The sequence below is a fragment of the Rhinatrema bivittatum genome, chromosome 16, assembly GCF_901001135.1.
Source record: "Rhinatrema bivittatum chromosome 16, aRhiBiv1.1, whole genome shotgun sequence".
NCBI classification, from domain to species: domain Eukaryota; kingdom Metazoa; phylum Chordata; class Amphibia; order Gymnophiona; family Rhinatrematidae; genus Rhinatrema; species Rhinatrema bivittatum.
The window spans coordinates 69164370-69188620 of NC_042630.1; the positions used below are offsets into that span (position 1 = coordinate 69164370).

A 24251-nucleotide genomic window follows, 5' to 3' on the forward strand; every position below is an offset into this window, starting at 1 on the left:
TACCCTGCGCTGGAGATAATCTCTTCGGGGACAAAATCCAGGAAACAGTGGCACAGCTAAAGGACCACCATCAAACACTGCGCCAGCTTTCCTCAGTACCCTCTGATTTCCTGTTCACATCTAAGAGAACATTCCGAAGGAACTCTAAGCGACCATCTTTCAAGCCACGGAGATATTATCCTCCTGCCGCTCGAGGTCGTCCTTCCAGGCCTTACCAGAAGGGTCAGCCCAGGCAAGCCCGACCTCAGAAGACCAGCCAGCCCCTGCTGGATTTTGACTCCTCGTTGGAGAGCATAAGCCAGCCTCCTCTACTGTCCGTACCAGTCAGTGGTCGGCTGTGCCATTTCAACAACAATATGGCACACGGTCACTTCAGACCAGTGGGTACTTGCTGTACTGACTCAGGGCTACCACCTCAACTTCCTATCAGTACCAGCAGACTCCCCACCTCGGCCGACGTGGGATTCATCCGAGCACTCCTCTCTTCTGGAAGAGGAGGTATCAACCCTCCTGAAATCCCGGGCAATAGAACCAGTGCCTCTCTCGCAGCAGGGGCAAGGGTTCTATTCCAGGTATTTCCTCATCCCAAAAAAGTCAGGCAGCATTCGTCCAATACTGGCCATGCGTGCCTTAAACAAATATCTACAGAGGGAGAAGTTCAGGATGGTGACCTTGGGTTCTCTACTGCTTCTTCTACACAGAGGAGATTGGCTTTGCTCTCTAGATCTTCAGGACGCGTATACACACATCTCGATCACTCCGTCCCACCACAAATTCCTTCATTTCCTGGTCTGCCCCCGGCATTCAGTACCGAGTACTGCTGTTCGGCCTATCATCCGCTCCTCGAGTCTTCACCAAGTGCCTCATAGTGGTAGCAGCCTATCTGAAATGTCAGGGCGTCCATGTCTACCCTTATCTCGATGACTGGCTGATAAAGGCTCCAACTCAGACGGATGCATTAGCCTCCTTACATCTAACTATCCATATGTTGCTGTCTCTTGGGTTTCTGATCAACTACCCCAAGTCCAGCCTAGTTCCATCTCAAACCCTATCCTAGATAGGAGCCGACCTGGACACTATGCAGGCAAGAGCATTCCTCCCTCAGGATCGAGCTCGTACTCTCAGATCCCTCGCACAATGCCTCCAGAGTCGGCGTTATTCGACCAGCTCGTCGTTTTTCTCATTTTGCTGGATCATGTCACTGTACATGTCACTCCAATGACACGCCATGGCATGAGAGTCATGCAGTGGACTCCAAAGTCCCAGTGGACTCAGGCTTACCAGCCAATGTCCAGCATTGTCCACGTTACCAAGCAGCTCCGCCTCTCTCTGGCCTGGTGGATGCAGCTCTCCAACCTTCTTCAAGGCCTTCCCTTTCAGGTTCCAGAGCCTCAAATTGTCCTAACGACAGACGCCTCCAATCTAGGTTGGGGTGCTCATGTCAACGACCTACAGACTCAGGGTCCCTGGTCTCCAGAGGAAGCCAAACATCAGATAAATTTCTTGGAACTTCGAGCAATCAGATATGCCCTCAGAGTCTTTCAGGATTGCCTCTCAAACAAGACCATCCTGATTCAAACCGGCAACCAGGTAGCGATGTGGTACATCAACAAGCAAGGGGGAACGGGCTTCTACCTTCTGTGTCAGGAAGCTGCTCAGATATGGGCATGGGCTCTTTTCCACTGAATGTACCTCAGAGCAACCTACTTGGCGGGCATGGACAATGTTCTGGCAGACAAGTTGAGTCTGACCTTCCATCTGCACAAATGGTCTCTCAACCCTGCGGTAGCGGATACAATCTTCCAAAGTTGGGGGTATCCACACACAGACCTCTTTGCGTCCTTCCACAACCGCAAAGTAGATAACTCTGCTCGTTCACTCGCAGCTGCCACTCACAGCCGAGGGACGCTTTCGCCCTCTAGTGGTCCAGCGGTCTCCTCTATGCGTACCTCCCACTTCCACTCATATCAAAGACTCTCGTGAAGTTACGAAGGGACAAGGGCTTAATGACTGATAGGCCCTCACTGACCACGCCAGGTCTGTTTCCCAATTCTCGAGGATCTATCAGTTCGGGGCATCCCTCTAGGGAAGGATCCGCTTCTGATAACTCAGAGCAACGGGTGCCTGCGCCAACCCAATCTCCAGGCATTGTCGCTGACGGCCTGGATGTTGAAAGGTTAATACTTCAACTTCTTAACCTTTCGGAGTCAGTATCCTGAGTCCTGGTAGCTTCACGAAAGCCTTCTAAGAGACGCTCTTTATCGATCCAAGTGGAAAAGGTTTACGGTCTGGTGCACGTCTATGTCCATAGACCCCTTCACTTGTTCCACTGCGGTTTCTGGACTATCTCTGGCATCTGTCAGAATCAGGTCTGAAAACTTCCTCTATAAGAGTGCATGTCAGTGCGGTAGCCGCCTTCCACAACGGAATAGGAAATGTCTCTATTTCGACGCAGCCTTTAGTCACACGCTTCATGAGAGGGTTGCTCCACCTGAAACCTCCATTAAGCCCTCCGGCTCCCGCTTGGGACCTTAACGTGGTCTTAGGGCGGCTCATGAAACCTCCGTTTGAGCCTCTCCACTCCTGTGAGCTCCGCTATCTCACCTGGAAAGTAATTTTTCTTCTCGCTATAACATCCGCTCGTAGAGTTAGTGCGTCACAGGCATTAGTCACATACCCGCCTTACACTAAAATTCTACATAACAGAGTGGTCCTCCGTACACACCCTAAGATTTTACCAAAGGTAGTGTCGGAATTTCATCTTAATGAATCCATCATCTTACCTACTTTCTTCCCAAGGCCCCATTCAAATCCAGGAGAAAAGGCTCTACATTTCCTGGACTGCAAACATGCCCTAGCCTTTTATCTGGAGCGCACATCAGCCCACAGAAAGTCCACTCAATTATTTGTTTCTTTCGATAACATCAAATTGGGAAATCCAGTGGGAAAACAGACCCTTTCCTCCTGGTTGGCAGACTGTATCTCTTTTTGCTACCAACAAGCAGGCATTCTGCTACAAGACAGTGTGAAAGCACACTCTGTTAGGGCCGTGGCTACCTCTGTGGCTCACCTTCGGTCGGTGCCACTTGTTAATATTTGTAAGGCTGCGACCTGAAGCTCTCTCCATACCTTCGCAGCCCATTATTGCTTAGATAAGGCTAGCCGGCAAGATTCTGTTTTTTGGCCAGTCTGTTCTACGCAACTTATTCTCAGCTTAACTACCCAACATCCTACCAACGACCCGTTCAGGGTTTTCAGGATGCCCTCCTACCCAAATTCACCCCTGTTGTTGTGCCTGTTGCATGTCTTTGGGTGAATTTGCTGCATTGCTCGGGCATTCTCAGCCCGCTACTCACCCATATGTGAGGACTACCATCCTGCTTGTCCTGTGAGAAAGCAGAGTTGCTTACCTGTAACAAGTGTTCTCACAGGACAGCAGGATGTTAGTCCTCACAAAACCCACCTGCCACCCCACGGAGTTGGGTTCGCTTGCGATTTGTTGTTTTATTTTTCGCACGTACTTTTTGCTATACACAAGACTGAAGGAGGACCCCTGCTGGTTGCAGGGTTAGTGCCATGCTGGGCATGCCCAATGGGTGCCAGTCAAAGTAATAGAAACTTTGACAAAAGTGTTCTGTGAATGGGCTCCATCCTGATAATGTCACCCACATGTGAGGACTAACATCCTGCTGTCCTGTGAGAGCACCTATTACAGGCAAGCAACTCTGCTGTCCCAGCAGACTACCTCAGCAGAGAGAACCTAAATCCGGGGAAATGGATACTGTCGACCATCCCAACTGATAGTAAATCTCTGGGACCTCCCAGCCATAGATCTGCTGGCAACCTGTCTCAATGCCCAAGTTCCCAGGTTCTTCAGCCGCAGACGAGAACCACAATCCCAGGGAATTGATGCTTTCATCCAGACCTGGCCACAGGAAGACTTACTGTACGCCTTCCCACCATGGCCACTACTGGGCAGGGTCATCCGCAAGATAGAGCATCACAGGGGCCTAGTTCTACTAGTCGCCCTGGGCTGGCCAAGGGAACCATAGTATGCAGACATGTGAAGACTACTGGCGGGGAACCCTCTGTGCCTACCTCCACACAAGGACCTTCTCCGGCAGGGCCCGATCCTCCATGAAGATCTGGCTCGATTCTCTCTTACGGTCTGGCCATGGAAAGGACTAGCCTGAAGAAGCTCAGTTACTCAAAGGCAGTGATTGACACCCTGCTTCGAGCACGCAAGTTCTTCACCCCAGTCTTACATATGGATCTGGAGAGCATTCGAGGCCTGGTGTGAGGACTGTGGGACTCTATCGCGGACAGCCAAAATTCCCATGGTCCTGGAGTTCCTGCAGTACGGTATGAAGAAGGGGTTGTTGCTCAACTCCCTCAAGATCCAAGTTGCTGAGCTGGCCTGCTTCAAAGCCGAAGCAGACGGTATCAAGCTATCAACCCATCCAGATGTGTCCTGCTTTCTGAAAGGGATTAAACAACTCCAACCACCCTAAAGTGGCCGGTGCTTCTATGGAATCTCAATCTAGTATTAGACTTCCTAGTGGGGGCTTCCTTCAGACCATCACGTGGTCTGTCACTACGTACATAAGAACATGCCATACTGGGTCAGACCGAGTCCATCAAGCCCAGCATCCTGTTTCCAACAGTGGCCAATCCAGGCCATAAGAAACTGGCAAGGTTCTTATGGCCTCCTCTTGGAGGCCATAAGAACCTCTTGGCTCTCCTCTTGGAGGAGAAGTCCATTACCTGCTATTAAGTTCACTTAGAGAATAGCCACTGCCATTAGCAATGATTACATGGAATAGACTTAGTTTTTGGGTACTTGCCAGGTTCTTATGGCCTGGATTGGCCACTGTTGGAAACAGGATGCTGGGCTTGATGGACCCTTGGTCTGACCCAGTATGGCATTTTCTTATGTTCTTTTCTTATGTTCTTAAGTACCCAAAAACTAAGTCTATTCCATGTTACCGTTGCTAATGGCAGTGGCTATTCTCTAAGTGAACTTAATAGCAGGTAATGGACTTTTCCTCCAAGAACTTATCCAATCCTTTTTTCAACACAGCTATACTAACTGCACTAACCACATTCTCTGGCAACAAATTCCAAAGTTTAATTGTGCGTTGAGTAAAAAAGAACTTTCTCCGATTTGTGCCCCATGCTAACTTCATGGAGTGCCTCCTAGTCTTTCTATTATCCGAAAGAGTAAATAACCGATTCACATCTACCCATTCTAGACCTCTCATGATTTTAAACATCTCTATCATATCCCCCCTCAGCTGTCTCTTCTCCAAGCTGAAAAGTCCTAACCTCTTTAGTCTTTCCTCATAGGGGAGCTGTTCCATTCCCCTTATCATTTTGGTAGCCCTTCTCTGTAACTTCTCCATCGCAATTATATCTTTTTTGAGATGCGGCGACCAGAATTGTACACAGTATTCAAGGTGCGGTCTCACTATGGAGCGAGATACAGAGGCATTATGATATTTTCCGTTTTATTCACCATTCCCTTTCTAATAATTCCCAACATTGTTTGCTTTTTTGACTGCCGCAGCACACTGAACCGACGATTTCAATGTGTTATCCACTTGTAGTACTTGTAGTACTTAATATGGAACCCAACATTGTGTAATTATAGCATGGGTTATTTTTCCCTATATGCATCACCTTGCACTTATCCACATTAAATTTCATCTGCCATTTGGATGCCCAGTTTTCCAGTTCCACAAGGTCTTCCTGCAATTCATCACAATCTGCTTGTGATTTAACTACTGTGAACAATTTAGTGTCATCTGCAAATTTGATTATCTCACTCGTCTTATTTCTTTCCAGATCATTTATAAATATATTGAAAAGTAAGGGTCCCACTACAGATCCCTGAGGCACTCCACTGCCCACTCCCTTCCACTGAGAAAATTGTCCATTTAATCCTACTCTCTGATTCCTGTCTTTTGGCCAATTTGCAATCCACGAAAGGACATCACCACTTATTCCATGACTTTTTACTTTTCCTAGAAGCCTCTCATGAGGAACTTTGTCAAACGCCTTCTGAAAATCCAAGTATACTACATCTACTGGTTCACCTTTATCCACATGTTTATTAAATCCTTCAAAAAAGTGAAGCAGATTTGTGAGGCAAGACTTGCCTTGGGTAAATCCATGCTGACTTTGTTCCATTAAACCATGTCTTTTTATATGTTCTGTGATTTTGATGTTTAGAACACTTTCCACTATTTTTCCTGGCACTGAAGTCAGGCTAACCGGTGTGTAGTTTCCCGGATCACCCCTGGAGCCCTTTTTAAATATTGGGGTTACATTTGCTATCCTCCAGTCTTCAAGTACAATGGATGATTTTAATGATAGGTTACAAATTTTTACTAATAGGTCTGAAATTTCATTTTTTAGTTACTTCAGAACTCTGGGGTGTATACCATTCGGTCCAGGTGATTTACTACTCTTCACTTTGTCAATCAGGTCTACCACATCTTCTAGGTTCACCGTGATTTGATTCAGTCCATCTGAATCATTACCCATGAAGACCTTCTCCATTACGGGTACCTCCCCAACATCCTCTTCAGTAAATACTGAAGGAAAGAAATCGTTTAATGTTTCCGTGATGGCCTTATCTTCTCTAAGTGCCCCTTTAACCCCTCGATCATCTAACGGTCCAACTGACTCCCTCACAGGCGTTCTGCTTCGGATATATTTAAAAAAGTTTTTACTGTGAGTTTTTGCCTCTACGACCAACTTCTTTTTAAATTCTCTGTTAGCCTGTCTTATCAATGTCTTACATTTAACTTGCCAACGTTTATGCTTTATCCTATTTTCTTCTGTTGGATCCTTCTTCCATTGAAGACTACATTCTTGGTGGCAATATGTTTATCTTGTCGCATCTTCGAACTTCAGGCACTATCCTGTCGGGAATCATTCCTTAGATTCACGCCTAGAACCATACAACTGTGCACTGTCCCCTCCTTCTTACCGAAAGTGGTTTCCCAGTTTCACTTAAACCAAACCATCTCGTTACCATCTCCAGATGAACATAACAACTCAGAAGACTCACGACTTCTTCGCCAGCTAAACATCAGCAGACTCCTATTCCGATACCTGGAATGATCGGAACCTGTGCGCAGAACGGACCACCTGTTCGTTCTTCACAGCGGGAAGAAACAAGGGGAAGCGGCCTCGCCGGCGACCATAGTCCGCTGGATCAAAGAAGTAATCAAGGCGGCCTACACAGAGGCAGGAAAGCTCTTACCTCTACAAGTTAAAGCTCATTCTACGAGGGCCCAGGCAGTATCCTGGGCAGAAACCAAGCTGCTGTTGCCCGCCAAGATCTGTCAAGCGGTGACGTGGTCCTCCATACACACCTTTTCCAGGTTCTACCACCTGGATGTTCAAGCCCGGGAGGACACAGCCTTTGCAAGGGCAGTACTAAGTGGGCCACGGGCAGCCTCTCACCCTGTCAGGGAGTAGCTTTTGTACATCCCATTGGTCCTGAGTCCATCTGGCTACACGCTAGGTAATGGAGAAATTACTTACCTGATAATTTTGTTTTCCTTAGTGTAGACAGATGGACTCAGCATCCCACCCACGGTTGCCCCAGAAAACGAGAACCTCGGATAAGAAACCTCGAGATTAAGCAAATACGGGTAAGCCATGGCCTACGCCTAGTTCAAGACACCCATAGTTTGATTGATGTCGGTGTTAATTGGTTGAGTACACTGGCGGTCTCTAGTTTGGAAATCAGTTGAACCAGTTCAAGTTTAATCAAGTTATTTAAGCAAACATATATCCACAATGGCTTTTCAAGGAGAATACTGAAGAGCTAAGCTTACTACACGGGTATATATATAAAGTGACGTCCGCTTTGAAATCTGACTCCGTCTCCCATCTGTTATCAGGAGAGCACAATACCCATTGGTCCTGAGTCCATCAGTCTACACTAAGGAAAACGAAATTATCAGGTAAGTAATTTCTCCATTTTATAAACTTTATTTGACAAGGCCCCAAATTGTCTATATCCAGGCTTTGCCTGAAACAAAGAACTCTGATGCTGATTGGACATTACTTATCTTTAAGCATCCCTAAGACCATGCAGTCAGATATGTAAACATTTCATTTCATAAAATTTATTGATTGCCTAACACAAAGTAGGCCTAGGCGATGAACAGAAACATACACTTTAGACAAAAATGTTTGTTTCACAAATTTTGTCCCCAGATCAAGTTGTTTATTCGTCAGTTGACATTAACGAGAACTCCATAGCAATTACTCTACTCACATTATTCTCATTTTTCTAATAACCATGTTCTCACATTCTTTTCTCTGATAATGGAATTACACATACTTCAGGCTATTACATATTATAAGCATGATGGAGTAAAAACTCTTTAAATTCTAATTTAAATCTTTTAACATCATCCAAAGACCTCAATTCCATGGGGATGAGATTCCACTGCGTTGGAGCTGCTATGGAAAAAGAGGTCTCCCTCGTACTAAACAACTGAGCATGTCGAACTGAAGGGATCTCTAAAAGATTCAATTGAGAAGATTTCAAACATCTTACAGGTTTATAAATCTGTAATAATGCATTAAGCCAGTATGAAGAATCTGAGGCAAGAAGCTTATAGACTATCATGCCAATTTTAAACACAATCCGCTCAGTAACTGGCAGCCAATTAAGCCTACATAAAGTAGGAGTGATCCGCTCGAAACGCTTAGAATGAGAAACTAACCTGGCGGTTGATTTCAATAAAAGCTGTATTGAATGAATCAAACCTTTAGGTAAACCAATATAAAGACTATTGCAATAGTTGATATGTGGGAATATGATCGCCCGTACCACTGTCAAGAAATCACTGTCATAAAGTAAGTGTCGTAAACTTGCTAACAACCGGAGTTTAAAAAAAACGATTTTAATAAGAGACCTAATCTGAGGTTTGAATGAAAAGGTAGAATCAAACACACCAAGGCTCCTTATAGGTTTACCGAGAGAAAATGAGATCTTATCTATAGACACTGTATCATGAGAAGTTATCGAATGTGGTCGATGAATGAGGAGAATAGTTGTCTTTCTTGTATTCAACAAGAGTTTATTTTGTCTCAACCATTGTTTAATGGTGTCCATACATAAAAGTAAAGAATCAACTATTTCTTGCCACATGAACTCGTCACTTTAATGAAAAAAAATGGAGAATCGTCCAGTCAAGATGAATGCTTGGCTCTCATCCCTATGCATCTACTATACCTATTCACTGACTTGTAGACTAAAGTGAAAACCCAGGATAAAAGCTCACTGTCATCGGGGCTGCCATTACCAACCGCCATTGGCACTCTAAAGATCAGCCTTTCCATTGCTGAGATTCTGACACAGAAGCTGCTTGCATCCCTGTTTATGTGTGAAGATATCCCTTCTCTTTCATCATACTACCAGTATGATGAAAGAAACAAACTTTGACTCCTAATTCTGGGTTTAGTTGGCCTGTAATATTTGTGAATTTTAAAAATTATAAAGGTGCATCTGTCTTGAATCACTAAAGCAATTGCTATATATCTTGTAACCCCTAATCAATTATGTTTTGATAAAACTCTTAATTATTTGAAATCTTCACAAATCAGAGTCCTTGTTTTAAGTATGAAATGATGAAAAAAAATACTCTAGGAAATAACCCCTTAGAGAGAGAGAGAGTTTCCCTATAGTTCACCTTATTGCAAATGACGCTTACCACCACCATGTAGAAGATAAACTCCTTTCTCTTTAGCCATTTGTCCATTTCATTTAGGGTTTGCTTCACTTGAAGCCTCCCTTGAGCTTCCTGCTATATCTTGGGACTTCAGCTTGGTATTGACCCAATTGCTGAAAAGTTCCTTAGTGCTGATAGACTTCTGTGAGCTGAAGATCCCTGACCTGGAAGGTCATATTTTTGGAGGCAGTCACTCTTCGGCTCACAGTGAGCTCCTGGCCCTAGTGACTTATCCAACTTATACCAAGATTTTGCACAGCAGAGTGGTTCTGTGCAAACATCCTAAGGTAGTATTTGGTTTCCTCCACCTTAACCAGTCAATTAATCCTTCTAATGTATTTTCCCAGGCCACTTGTCCACAGAGGTGAACAAGGCTACACAGTTTGGCCTGCAGTAGAGTCTTAGCTTTCTACCTGGCACGGACTGAAGCCTTTAGAAAGTCCTTCCAATTTTTTGCTTCTTTTGACATCAAGAAACCTGGAATTTTGCCATTGCCAAGCTGTTCTTTTTAAATTGGCTGGCAGATTGTATCTGTTTTCCTGTTATGCCCAAGCAGGGCCTGAAATCTGGTGAATCACATCAAGGAGCATAGTGTCAGAGCCATGGCAGAATCAGTAGCCCACTTAAGATCGCTTTCATGAGCGCTTCAAGGCTGCAATATGGGCATTTCTCCTCTCTCTAGACATTCCTATTGCACGATTTGCTGGAGCAGGGTACTCCCAATGGACAGTAGTTTTGGGCCAGTCTGCCTGAGGCATCTCTTTGAGGTGTAGACCCCAATTCCATCCTCTCCCAGAGTCCTATTTTGGTTCCAAACTGCTCCTAGTTTCAAAAAAAAAATAAATTAGAAATTTCAGATATGAAACAATAGTTATATAATGCAGAAAAGACCATATTATGGCCCATCTAGTCTGCCCATCCACCCAATTTAGTTTTAGAATTCCCATCACTCCCTTTGAGTTCCCCTGTATTTATCCCATACTTTCTTGAATTCAGACACTTTTTTTTGTCTCCAACATCTTCACTCGAAGGGTATTTCTTGCATCCACTATCCTCTCTGTAAAGAAATAATTCCTAAGATTATTCCTCAATATACTCCTTTTCACCCTCATTCTAGAGCCTTTTCTGTTGAGAGGCTCACCTCCCATGCATGGATATCTGAGATATGTGAATGTCTCTATCTTGCCTTTCTTATAGGGTATACATTTTTTAGATATTTGTCTATCCCCATATACTTTAGAACGAAGACTACTGACCATTGTAGTACTCTCCCTCTGGACCGATTCCATCCTGTTTATATTCTTTTGAAGGTGTGGACTCCAGAATTGTACATGATATTCCAAATGAGGTCTCACCAGGGATTTATAAGGGGCAATATCACCACCATAAACAATTTCTGCCCATTGGCACTATGTTGGGTTTTTCCTTTTTTTCATTCAGGGCAGTTAGGGGCTTTTCATGTGTCAGTACTGCCATCCTACTTGTCCACAGAGAAGAAGTTGCATACCTATAACAGGATGCTGGTCCTCACAAAACCCATCCGCTTCTCCTTGGAGTTGATTTTCCAAGTCTAAGCTGTAATTATGGACTGAAGGGGCCCTGTGTAGACATTTATTTATTTTATTTATTTAAGTTTTTTATATACCGGCATTCATGAGCAAGTCACATCATGCTGGTTTACATAGTAACAGGGGAGCATAGAACAGTAGAACTAAACTAGTGCAAGGGGAAGCAGTTACAAAAACCAGGGGTAAGATAACTGGGAGAGAGAAAGAAAGGAACGGTGGGGGCTTAAAGATTTGTACAGGGATAATTGCTTAATAACTTAATAATAATAACTTAGTGAATATTTACAGTAGCAAGTGATGGTTATAAGTTATCCGGGAAGGCTTGTTTAAAAAGCCAGGTGGCGCTATAGCATGCTCAAAGTTTCTGAAAACTTTAAAGTCAAACTTCTATGCTGGGCTCCATCTTATGATGTCACCTGACATCCTGCTGGCCTCAGAAGTTCTCACAGGACAAGCAGGATGGTTGTCCTCACAAATGGGTGACATCGAGGATGGAGCCCAACCACGGAAAACTTCTGTCAAAGTTTCAGGAACTTTGACTGGCCCCTACCGGCATGCCCAGCACGGCACCAACCCTGCAGCCAGCAGGGGTCTCCCTTCAGTCTTCTTTTTTCCACGCGGTGAAAGAGCTCTTTTTTCCACGCGGTGAAAGAGCTCTTAACCACGTTCCTGACAGGAATTTCAAACTCTTAGTTTTGAAGAAAATTTGCCCCACAGGGGTCTCCCTTCATCAAATTTTCGGTCCGCGGAACTTCGGTAAGTTTTTGCCGTTGTTTGGTTGACTTCCGTCAAATTTGGCCCTCGAGGCCTGTTGTCAGTCGACCGTCCCGCGGCTAAATTTTTGGCTTTTCGCCATGGCGTCGGGGTTTCGTCGGTGTCCGGACTGTACCCGAACTATGTCAATCACAGACCCCCATGGAGTCTGTGTTTTATGTTTGGGAAGCGAGCATGATGTTCTGACTTGCACTAAATGTGCTCTAATGACTCCAAAGGGTTGCAAAGCCAGAATGGAGAAGATGGGGCTCCTCTTCCACGCTCGTACCCCAACGCCATCGATTGCATCGACGTCATCGGAACCGGCACCGACGAGGTCGCATCATCGACACCCCTTCGGTGACCGTCCGCCTTCGGTGACTTCCCGGCCATCGACTCTCGTTCCTTCCCCTGATGCTCGTGGGGATCGAAAGGAGAAAAATCGCCATCGACGTCATAAGTCTCGGCCTGTCGAGGAATCGACGTCATCGACCTCCGTCCAGACCGAGCCACCGCCAAAAAAGCCTCGATCAGAGGTGGCACCGTCCACTCCTGTTTCGCAGGCACAGAGGCAACCCTCACCCCCTCGGGGTTTGGGAGCCGCGATTCCACCGGTGACGGTGGTCCCTCCGGCTCAGCCTCAGCCTCCCTCTCCCGTCGAGCCGGGTCTTGTTACCCCTGGTCTCCGGGCAGAACTGGACCGGCTGGTCCAGGAGGCCATCGACAAGGCGATGCAACGATTCCAACCTCCTCCGGCACCGAGGGTGGAACCGACCACCGAGCCGATTGCAGCAGCACTGGCTCCGTTGCTAAACCGGATGGAAGCGCTCATGACAGCCCTTCCACCGGTCATGCCTGCGTCACCGGCAAGACCGCTGTCACCGACAGGTTTTTCATCGGGTGGAGAAACACCGTATCAGATTCCCCCTTCGGGGATAGTTCCATCGGTGCCATGTCGTCCCTCGCCACAGACCACCTCCTCGGGGGCGATACGCACCTCTGCTCCACCGAGGTTTCCGATGCCTGCACCGATTCCATCGAGACCGACACTGATTCCTTCGGTGCCCACACCGGCACCGATACCAGCACCGATTCCATTGAGGATTTTCTCGATGCCCCCCGGTGACTCCAACCAATATTTCGGAGCCTCAACCTGGACCCTCAGGGGTTCAACCCCCTCGAGGTCCTACAAGTCATCACCAAGATCCATATGACACTTGGGGTGATGATACCTCTACTGACACCGATGATTTGCCTTCACCACCCTCTCCTGCAGAGAGTAGAAAGCGTTCTCCCCCTGAGGACCTCTTTCATAAATTTTGTGAAGGAAATGTCAGAGTTGGTTCCTTTCCAACTCCAATCTGAACAAGATGAAAGGCACCAGATGATGGAATTACTCCAATTCCTGGATGCCCCTAAAATCATCACTTCTATTCCCATTCATCAGGTTTTTCTAGACCTCCTTAAAAAGAATTGGGAATCTCCTGGCATTGTTTCCCCGGTCAACAAAAAAGCTGACTCTCCATATCTTGTACAATCAGCTCCTGGTTTTCAAAAACCTCAATTAGACCATCATTCCGTAGTCGTAGAATCAGCTCAAAAGAAAGCTAAACGACTGAAGCCACACTCTTCCGTGCCTCCTACTAAGGAAAACAAATTCCTAGATAATATAGGTAGGAAGGTGTATCAAGGAGCTATGCTGATTTCCAGAATAGCTTCTTATCAGCTTTATATGACTCAATATAATAGAGTCCTCCTGAAACAGATGCAGGAATACACGGATGCCTTGCCTGAACAATTCCAGCCACAGCTTCAATCCCTCCTACATAAAGGATTTGAAGCTGGGAAGCACGAAGTAAGAACAGCTTATGACATCTTCGATGCTTCCACTAGAATTTCAGCCACAGCCATCTCAGCCAGACGCTGGGCTTGGCTTAAGTCATCTGACCTGCGACTAGAAGTTCAGGACAGGCTATCTGATTTACCCTGCCTAGGGGATAATTTGTTTGGCGAGCAAATTCAACAAATTGTTGCTGAATTAAAGGATCATCATGAGACACTTAAACAGCTCTCATCTATTCCTCCTGACTTGCCTTCTAAGCAAACGTTTAGGAAGGACTCCAAAAAGTCTTTCTTCCGTACACGGAAGTATTATCCCCCTTCAACCAAGTCTAGGCCTGCAAGGTCTTATCGTAAGACTCAACCTCGCCAGACACACAAACAAAAGCCATCAGCAGCTCCACCACCTGGCCCTGCTGCAGGTTTTTGACTTTCACCTGGAGAGCATTTACCAAACCCCTCTTCCAACTATACCAGTAGGGGGACGGCTGTGCCACTTCCTAGGAAGGTGGCAGCACATCACCACAGATCAATGGGTGATAGCAATCATTGCACAGGGTTACCACCTCAATTTCCAGTCTCTCCCTCCAGACTCCCCACCTCTGCCGGCGTGGAGACATACCGATCACTCTGCTCTTTTAGAGCAAGAAGTTTCTCTTCTCCTACTTTCGAAAGCTATAGAACCCATTCCTCCCTTACAACAAGGGCTAGGGTTCTACTCCAGGTACTTCCTGATCCCAAAAAAGTCAGGAGGACTTCGTCCAATCCTAGACCTACGGGCCCTCAACAAGTACCTTTACAAGGAGAAGTTCAAGATGGTAACCCTGGGCTCGCTGCTCCCTCTCCTACAAAGAGAGGGGATTGGCTATGCTCTCTAGACCTAAAAGACGCATATACTCACATTGCGATCACACAATCTCATCGCAAATACCTGCGTTTTCTGGTAGGCCGAAACCACTACCAATACAAAGTATTACCTTTCGGCCTGGCATCTGCACCACGAGTCTTTACCAAATATCTCGTGGTGGTAGCAGCATTCCTCAGACAAGAAGGTGTCCACGTCTACCCCTACCTGGACGATTGGTTAGTCAGGGCCCCAACCCAGCAACTGGCTCGGTCCTCCCTGACCCTAACAATTCAAACCTTACTTTCTCTAGGGTTTCTAGTCAATTACGAGAAATCCTATGTAGTCCCATCTCAAACCTTATCCTTCATTGGGGCAGACTTGGACACCTTACAAGCAAAGGCCTACCTTCCTCATCAAAGAGCAATAGCTCTTGTGTCCCTAGCTCGCCAACTGCAGTCTCAACGCACAGCCACTGCTCGCCAATTCCTCGTTCTCCTGGGACACATGGCCTCCTCCGTCCATGTAACTCCCATGGCTCGTCTCGCCATGAGAGTCACACAATGGACTCTAAGACAATGGACTCAGGCTCTTCAGCCTCTGACCTCCCTTGTTACAATCACAAATGCACTCCGTCTGTCTCTTGTCTGGTGGACAAATCAATTCAACCTCCTACAGGGCTTGCCCTTTCTTCCACCAGATCCCCAGATAATCCTCACCACCGACGCTTCCAACATCGGTTGGGGAGCCCATGTAAACACTCTACAAACTCAAGGATTATGGTCACCAGAGGAAGCCAAACACCAGATAAATTTCCTGGAGCTGCGAGCAATTCGCTATGCTCTCAGGACCTTTCAAGATTGCCTATCAAACCACGCAATCTTAATTCAGACAGACAACCAGGTGGCCATGTGGTACATAAACAAGCAGGGAGGCACAGGCTCCTTCCTTCTGTGTCAGGAAGCTGCGCAGATTTGGGCGGAAGCCCTCTCCCGCTCCATGTACCTCAAGGCCATCTACTTGCCGGGAGTACACAATGTCTTGGCAGACCAGCTCAGCCGAGTCTTCCAACCACACGAGTGGTCACTCAATCCTCTGGTAGCGACCTCTCTGTTTCACAAGTGGGGTTATCCCCACATAGACCTTTTTGCGTCCCCTCAGAACCACAAAGTGGACAATTACTGCTCTCTCATTCAGAGCCAACACTCTCGGCCCAGGGATACATTCTCCCTCACCTGGACAACAGGTCTGCTCTATGCATTCCCTCCACTTCCTCTTCTGTCGAGGACTCTCGTGAAGCTACGCCAGGACGGAGGAACCATGATCCTGATAGCACCGCACTGGCCACGCCAAGTGTGGTTTCCCATACTCCAGGATCTCTCCATCCGCAGGCACATTCGTCTGGGAAAGGACCCGCATCTGCTCACTCAAAACAACGGATGCCTCCTCCATCCCAACCTCCAGACCTTGTCCCTGACGGCATGGATGTTGAAAGGTTAGTCCTTCAGCCATTTAACCTTTCGGAATCGGTTTCTCGTGTCCTGATAGCTTCATGAAAGCCTTCAACAAGAAGATCTTACTCATACAAATGGAAAAGGTACACATCATGGTGCACTTCTCAGTCCCTTGATCCCCTTTCCTGTCCAATCTCTAAATTTTTGGACTATTTGTGGCATCTATCAGAATCAGGACTTAAAACCTCTTCTATAAGAATGCATGTCAGTGCGGTAGCCGCCTTCCATAAAGGTATCGGGGGTGTCCCTATTTCCGTACAACCCCTGGTAACACGCTTTCTTAAAGGCTTGCTCCATTTGAAGCCACCTTTACGTCCTCCGGCCCCATCTTGGGACCTTAATCTGGTTCTTGGTCGTCTAATGAAACCACCTTTCGAACCTCTGCACTCCTGTGATCTAAAATATCTCACATGGAAAGTGCTATTCCTTTTAGCTATCACTTCAGCTCACAGGGTTAGTGAATTACAGGCCCTAGTTACCTATCTGCCTTACACTAAACTCCTGCAGGACCGGGCGGTACTCCGCACTCACCCTAAATTTTTACCTAAGGTAGTTTCGGAGTTTCACATCAATCAATCCATCATACTACCTATCTTCTTTCCCAGGCCCCACTCCAACTCCGGGGAACAGACTCTGCATACCTTGGACTGTAAACGTGCTCTAGCTTTTTATCTAGACCGTACAGTTGCCCACAGGAAGAGCACTCAATTATTCGTCTCTTTCCATCCTAACAAGTTAGGACAACCTGTGGGTAAGCAGGCTCTTTCCTCCTGGTTGGCGGACTGCATCTCCTTTTGCTATCAGCAAGCTGGCATTCCTTTTCAAGACCGTGTTAAAGCACACTCTGTGAGGGCCATGGCGACTTCAGTAGCACACCTTCAATCGGTGCCGCTTCCTGACATCTGCAAAGCTGCAACCTGGAGTTCCCTCCATACCTTTGCAGCCCACTATTGTTTGGATAAAGCTGGAAGACAAGATTCCATCTTCGGCCAATCTGTCTTGCGTAACCTTTTTCCAACATAATGTACCAACACCCTTCCACCTTCCCGGTAGGGTGCGGATGTCCTTTACCAAATTCCACCCCAGTTATTGTGCCTGTTGCACGCCGTTGGGTACATTTGGTGCAAGTCAGGACATCCTCAGCTCGGTACTCACCCATTTGTGAGGACAACCATCCTGCTTGTCCTGTGAGAAAGCAAATGTTGCTTACCTGATGTAACAGGTGTTCTCACAGGACAGCAGGATGTTAGTCCTCACGAAACCTGCCCGCCGCCCCGCGGTGTTGGGTTCGTTTATTTATTTTTCGGCACTGCCTGTAGCTATAAAAACAAGACTGAAGGGAGACCCCTGCTGGCTGCAGGGTTGGTGCCGTGCTGGGCATGCCCAGTAGGGGCCAGTCAAAGTTCCTGAAACTTTGACAGAAGTTTTCCGTGGTTGGGCTCCATCCTCGATGTCACCCATTTGTGAGGACTAACATCCTGCTGTCCTGTGAGAACACCTGTTACATCAGGTAAGCAACATTTGCTTTCTGCTTGCCATTGTCATAGACAGGGAGTTGGGCTATGCTTATAGGGGGCAATACTCCAAGTTTTTATGTTTGAAAATTGCCCACCTCCTCCCATGGGCAAATAGTGCATCTGCAGAAAAAAAGGGACAGGGACAGGTGGTCAGGGAGTGAAAGTGCGTGTGGTACAACTGTAAAGTACCTGGGTACAAAGGTACCTATTATGTACTGCCCACATTTTCAAAGGGAAATTCCACTGGATGTTTCCTTTTGAAAATGGGCTTGCCAATACCCACAGCAAATCGAAAATTGTCAATCTGGTTTTGAGTAGTGTGGTATAAAATTGTAACAACAATAATTGGCCTGACCCGATGAAAGAGCAGGTATTGTTTTCTTCTGCTTGTTTAAATAGTTATTCCACCTCTTAGACCTGATTTACTAAGCTTTTTTTTCCCCATAGATACCAAATGAGGATTAGATCATGCCCCATGTGTTTCACCAATTCTTCCATCTGTTTTTTCTTTTTCCCACTGACTCTTTCTCTCTTTCTCTGTTTCTGCAGATGGTCTTGTCGGTATGGCCATCATTGGTGGCATGGCACTAGGAGTCGCAGGGCTTGCAGGCCTGATTGGGTTGGCAGTTGCCAAATCAAAGTAAATGGGAATCTGCCACAAACCAAAGCTTCTCCCAGTCCCCTGCGCTGGGATTCAGCCTTGCTTCAGAGCTGAGGACATGAAGGAAGAAAGAGAACTTGCTGCTTACTTTTGCAACACTTTCTAACAATGCACATCCTGTAAGGGGGGTGGAGAGGGTAATAGGTGGAGAGGGAGCATGGGGGGAATGACAGTTTTATTTTGGAAAATGCCTAATAACTTAAACAATAGATTTGCTTAGTAATAATAACTGTGTGTATTTCATTAGTTTACTTTGTTAGTTTTCTAGTATCTGTATCATTCTTGAAGAAAACTGAGTTATCAGTCTGCAATAACATTTATTGGACTAACATAAAAATTATCCGGTGAAGATGCTGTACAGGAGTTTTGGAAACTAGGCAGGCCTTTTCTCCAAACTTACAACAAAGAGTTTTAGAAGGGGACAGCATAGTCTGGAAAGCTTTTGGAAGCCAAAAACAACAAAGGAGCATTGCTGCACGCAGATAATCAAATCAGCAAGGAGAATGTGCAGAATGAATTCAATGTCCAAGCATGATTCAGATAAAGAGAGTATATTTTTTCAAAATGGCAACTCCACAGTGTTGTTATAACAGGAATCAGTACAAAGCGGGTCACATTCTCCTTGCTGAAGCTTTTGGAAGCCTCCATCTTTGGATAAGTTTTACATCGATCTCATAACAGGTGTTGCAGACTGCAGAGAATGCTGATTTCACACTTTGAGTGGAAATGCTTCTATTGGAGACCTTACATATTAAGGACTTATCTGTCTGTATTCAGGATATGATTTCTGGTTCCCAAAATACTCCGTCTTGGAGATGATGCTTTCCAGGGTGGTTTTCTGTGTTTCTGGCCTCTGGAACTTTTTGTACCTTTAGAGTGTTTTAAGGATATGCCTTGTAGTCATACAGATAGGATTACATGACCCATTGTAGCCTAGGCAGAAAAGGAGATTCTCCCAAACTTAGGAACTTTCTAGAAGTTTTCATAGTGAAGCTGGAGCTGTTGAAATACAATTTTCAGTTTCTTTTTAATAATGATGTGAAAGAAGAGAGAACTTTGACTGTCTGGTCACCTTTTCAAGAACCAGCTGTGAACCAGTCCAGGAATTACCCCCATGTCATCTCTGGGACTTGTAGGAGAAGCTCCTCCTAGGCTGGCACATAACATGTATGTTGCCCCCAGTAAACAATTACAGGCTAACGTTTACCTACTTCTCACCAGCTGAATTCCAAGGTGACCATGACCTCTTTCTTTAGCAACCTCAGGGCTTTTCCGCTTCATGCTCATTTCTCCAGTGGGTAACTGGTGTTTCACAGCTCTGAAAAAAAGAGGCCATATCTCTAGATAGGCCATACTTTAAGCTGACTTCTGAAATTATCACAAACAGTGGAATGGCTTACTGAGCCCAAGGACGAGAGGCTTGTGGTGGTAATTGCTCTTTTTGGAACCTTAATTATCTTCAGAATATCCCATATAACTTCATATTAAAATGTTCTCTTCACCTAAGTAAACCCTCAAAGTAAAGAAGCAGATGGTCTGCTATCATTTTACTGTTGATTTGGAGAACCTGCAGTGATTACTTACTGTATTCATGCACTTCCTTTTTCATATCTGTCCACATTTTAGCAATAGGAATGGCACGTTAGACATTTTCAGCAGAGTATTTGCTTTTCTGTATTTAGGAACCAAAAGTGCTGTTCCCTCCCTGTCTTCAATACCTACATCTTTGAGCCTGGCCTCATGTCTTCTTTGGTAAAAGGGATGATTATACCTAAATGCTAGGTTGATATATTAACAACTGTTTTAACACTACTTCTATGACACCACACTTAAATGTTTGTCTGGCTTTTGGTTTATTACATCCGTGTCTTATGACATCCTTTGCATGAGTCATTAAGCGGAAGTGCTGTTTACACAGTGTACATTGAAGATCCCAGAATTCTTGCAAGAGTAGGAGTGGTAATCTTGATGTAATGGCTAAATTCCGCCAGAGATTGCAAAAGTTTGTACAATTTCCTCTCAATAATTAACCTAATTAGGATTTGGAATGACTCTGTGTGTTTAACTGTTAAAGGTGGTTAAGCATTGGAATGAGTAAAATCTCTGTCAGAGATTGTTTAAGAGCAAATATCAGGCTGGGTTGCTACAGGAGCTATGAATATTACAAGATGCAGGACCAGATGCCCAGTAGAAGTGGCTTCCACACTGTATTTGAGGGAAAAATCCCTTGTACAAATTCACTAATCAATCATCAACATTCTTGCCACTAGACTCAGAGGATAAGGAATATTTAGATTAGTAACTTGGCTCTGAGATGTTCACATGCCATGAGGTTGCCTTCTCTTTGGCACTGAATATGGAGCTTATTGGCCTTTAATGTCCGAGCTGGCTGCGTTCATTTTACTAATAAAACAAAAGATGCAAAGCATTGTGCCTTTATTCCTTTTGGAGAGAGGAGGCAAGTGAAACCAGTTAATAATATGGGGGAAAGGATTTGACATGACACCTTCTAGTTATCCCTGTGCTCCAGTGTTTAGTAAAGTCTTGTGCCAGAATCTGTCCTGGGACACCAGAGCTACCCAGCTTAGAGAAATGAATGTATAATGAGCTTCCCAACTCTTCTGCAGTTATCTAAAGTGCATTGCATTGACTGAATTTCTAAATGCTTTTTTGGTTTGCTTGTTTTAATCAAGCCCATTTCCATTTAAACTGCATCTCTGTTTTGTATATCCTCAAACTTTTACCAATAGTTTGTCTCCATGCTAATGCTGTAATATTTCACTCTTCTGCATTGATACTTTGATAGCCCATTTAACACTCCAGTCTTCAGCCACTGATGTAAATATTATTCTTTATGGCAAGATTATTCAATGAAGATCACCACTAATAACTGGTATCTGACTTCACAGCTCTACCATATGGCTGTGAACATCCATCCACCTCAGTATGATTGCTGTCCTAACCACAGACGATCAGGACCTCTGATCAAAAGAGTTAAAGGACCTACAAGCCTCCCCCCCAGCTTATGCAAGCTAATGCCATGCGTTCCAAGGATTGATCTTTCTGTATAGGTGAATGCTATCATTGTGAGCATCTACATTAATGTAGCCGCAGTACTGCATTGCTGCCTAAAGAGTTGAAGATATTCACCCTCACGTTGGGCCTGTGGCGCCTCTGAATTTAAACTGCTGTCCTTACCCCTCCCCCAGTCTTTGCCTTTCCATGGTTGATGGGTTGCCATTCACACCAATAGCTTTTACTAAAGTGATAACTTCTCACTTATTTTGATCACAGCCATCACTATTTAGTAGCTAAACCCAAAGTAACAGAAAAAATCAATTGGCCCACCCATGCCAGCTGTTGAAACTTGACCACTTGTAAGAGATTGCTCCTTAATCACATTAGTTTTTGTTTACTTCCTAATTGGTTCTCTTTCATACTGTATAGATGACCATAAAAGGTATCATACTTAATCTAATACCCAGATCCCCTTCCTCAGTGACTTACCACCAAGCTTTATAATAATCTAGACCAGTAATCTTCACTCCCTGCCTTCAATGGTCACAGCCAGGTTGAGTTTTTCAGGATATTCCTAATGAATATGCATAATATAATTTACAAGTACACTGCCTAAATTGTGTGCAAATCTATCTGATGCATATTCATTAGAGATATCTTTTAACTGTGACCTGTTTGTGGTCCTTGAAGACTGGGAGTGGATACCACTGATCTAGACCAGGGAGGCCAAACTTTTTTTCTTTTGGTGGGCCACATTACTGGGGCTTATCAAAGCCGAGGGCCGGAGTCCCCCTTACAACTTTGTGAGCTGGGAGGAGAACTCCATGAACAGCAAACATAACAATACAAGAATTCAACACAATTAACAAATAGAATAACATCAAACAGTTAAAAACTCATATAAAAATGTTCCAAACACCCATAAAATATTTCAAAATAGACATATCAAATAATACCCAATAATTAATTTAGTAAGGATTTTTAAAAAGTTCCCCTCTCTCCATTCCTGGGAACTTTTGATTTCCAGATGCCCCAAGATTGTCATAGATTGCAGGGAAACTAGAAGGTAGTAGGGGGTTGTTGCACAGACATGTACTTTCTCTCACCCATCCACATGCTTTCCCTCACACATACACAGAATGCTCTCTCATCCACCCATATACACATGCTCTCTCTCACCCATATACACAATGTGCTCTGACTCACCCACACACATTGCTTTCTCACCCACTCATATATACACACACACATGCACTCACTCTCACTGGCTGCCTCATATATACCCCAGGCAAGCTCCTATTCATTCTTTCAGAAACACACAGACTCCCTGGTAAGCTCCCATTCATTCACACACACAAAGACCCCCAGGCAGGCACTTATTCATTCTTACAAACACACACATACACACAAACACACGCAGACTCCCCATTCATTCTCACACAGACCACCCAGGCAGACTCCCATTCATTTTCTCTCACACACATAAACACAGCAGCCTCAGAGCCTCTCTTGCTCCTCCAATACCATTGTACCACTGCTGCTGTGTGTTGGGAAGGAGACAATCCATTGTCTAAGCTGCTCTACAGCCCAAATGGAATTGAAACATCATGGTTACAGTACTTCCTCCATGTTATTCTTGTATATTGCAAGATCAGCACAGAGAAAGTGCTGCCCTCGTGCTTTTAACACTGCGAGTCCCATTTAGACGACAGATGGGCTCAGTTTGCCCAGCAGTGCAGATATACAGCTTCTGCACTGCCAGGCAAACCGAAGATATGAGCCTCTTCACTGCCGGTGGTATGGGGTCCACTGGTGGCCACATGGGCCTCTTTATAGCTGCGTGATAATCCTCTTCTTCCTGCCATGATACGCCCTCTGAGGGAGACTCCAGCAACATCCAGGTGGAAGTCATCAAAAAAAAACCTGCGATATCAGGCCATTGTTGATGACATTGAAGGTGCCGATGGGCCGGATCTAATGGAGAAATATGAGGAGGAGAAGGGCCAGAAAATAATCTGTCGTCAGGCCGGGTTTAGCCCATGGGCTGTAGTTTGCCCACCCCGATCTAGACAACTAAAAAACTAGTGAGGGTTTGCCTGAACATATGAGCTCTTGGGCCCATGGCTTTGCTGGACAGTACCCTACAAACACCAGCCTACTGGCAGTGATCTGGTTTGTTTTTAGGGAGTTGTTCACATAATTGATATAGCCAACTGGTTAACCACAGAACTAAGGTATTGGTTGCTCTCTTTATCCTGGATGGAGAAGTTAAAGGATCCCATATTCAGCCCTTCAAAATTCAGCCAATGCGAGGATAGATAATGCTACAGCAGGCCACAACTTAATGGTCATCCACAGTGTAGGTATCGATCTCCATCATAACACTACTGATGAACACATGTGGTATATCTCTTCATAGGAGGAAAGTACAAGTAATTGCCATCCCAAGATCACATCACTATAAATATCACCTGCAGAGACTCAGGCTGTTTATCCATGGTTCATACTGCTTAAATTGTAATTCCAAACACATTTTTCTAAAAATAATAAAACATAAATCATTAAAATCTACAAAGGGCTTGAAGTCAGGTTAATCTGTTCATTTTATACAGAGTTTGGGTTTAAAATTATCGGGCATACTTCTAGTAGCTGGATCCTTACAGGGCTCTAATAGCTTTTATTGGACCAATATAAGAATTTTCCATGAGCTTTCAAGAAGACACTTATACAGTCTCCTTCCCTTCCTTTTTGTACATATATAAAACATTTTGATAGGTCT

The 24251-nt window shown here is 45.1% G+C and overlaps 1 protein-coding gene across 2 annotated transcripts in view; it reads left to right on the forward strand.

Annotated features, from left to right (window-relative positions):
• Positions 1 to 21287, forward strand: part of FIS1 (fission, mitochondrial 1) — an 88285-nt gene extending 66998 nt beyond the window's left edge. For both annotated transcript variants that reach the window (XM_029580348.1, XM_029580349.1), the window contains one exon: positions 18343 to 21287. In XM_029580348.1, the coding sequence (XP_029436208.1) occupies positions 18343 to 18437 (95 nt within the window). In that variant the 3' untranslated portion in view covers positions 18438 to 21287. The remainder of the gene's footprint in view (positions 1 to 18342) is intronic.
• The last annotated feature ends 2964 nt before the right edge of the window (positions 21288 to 24251 follow it).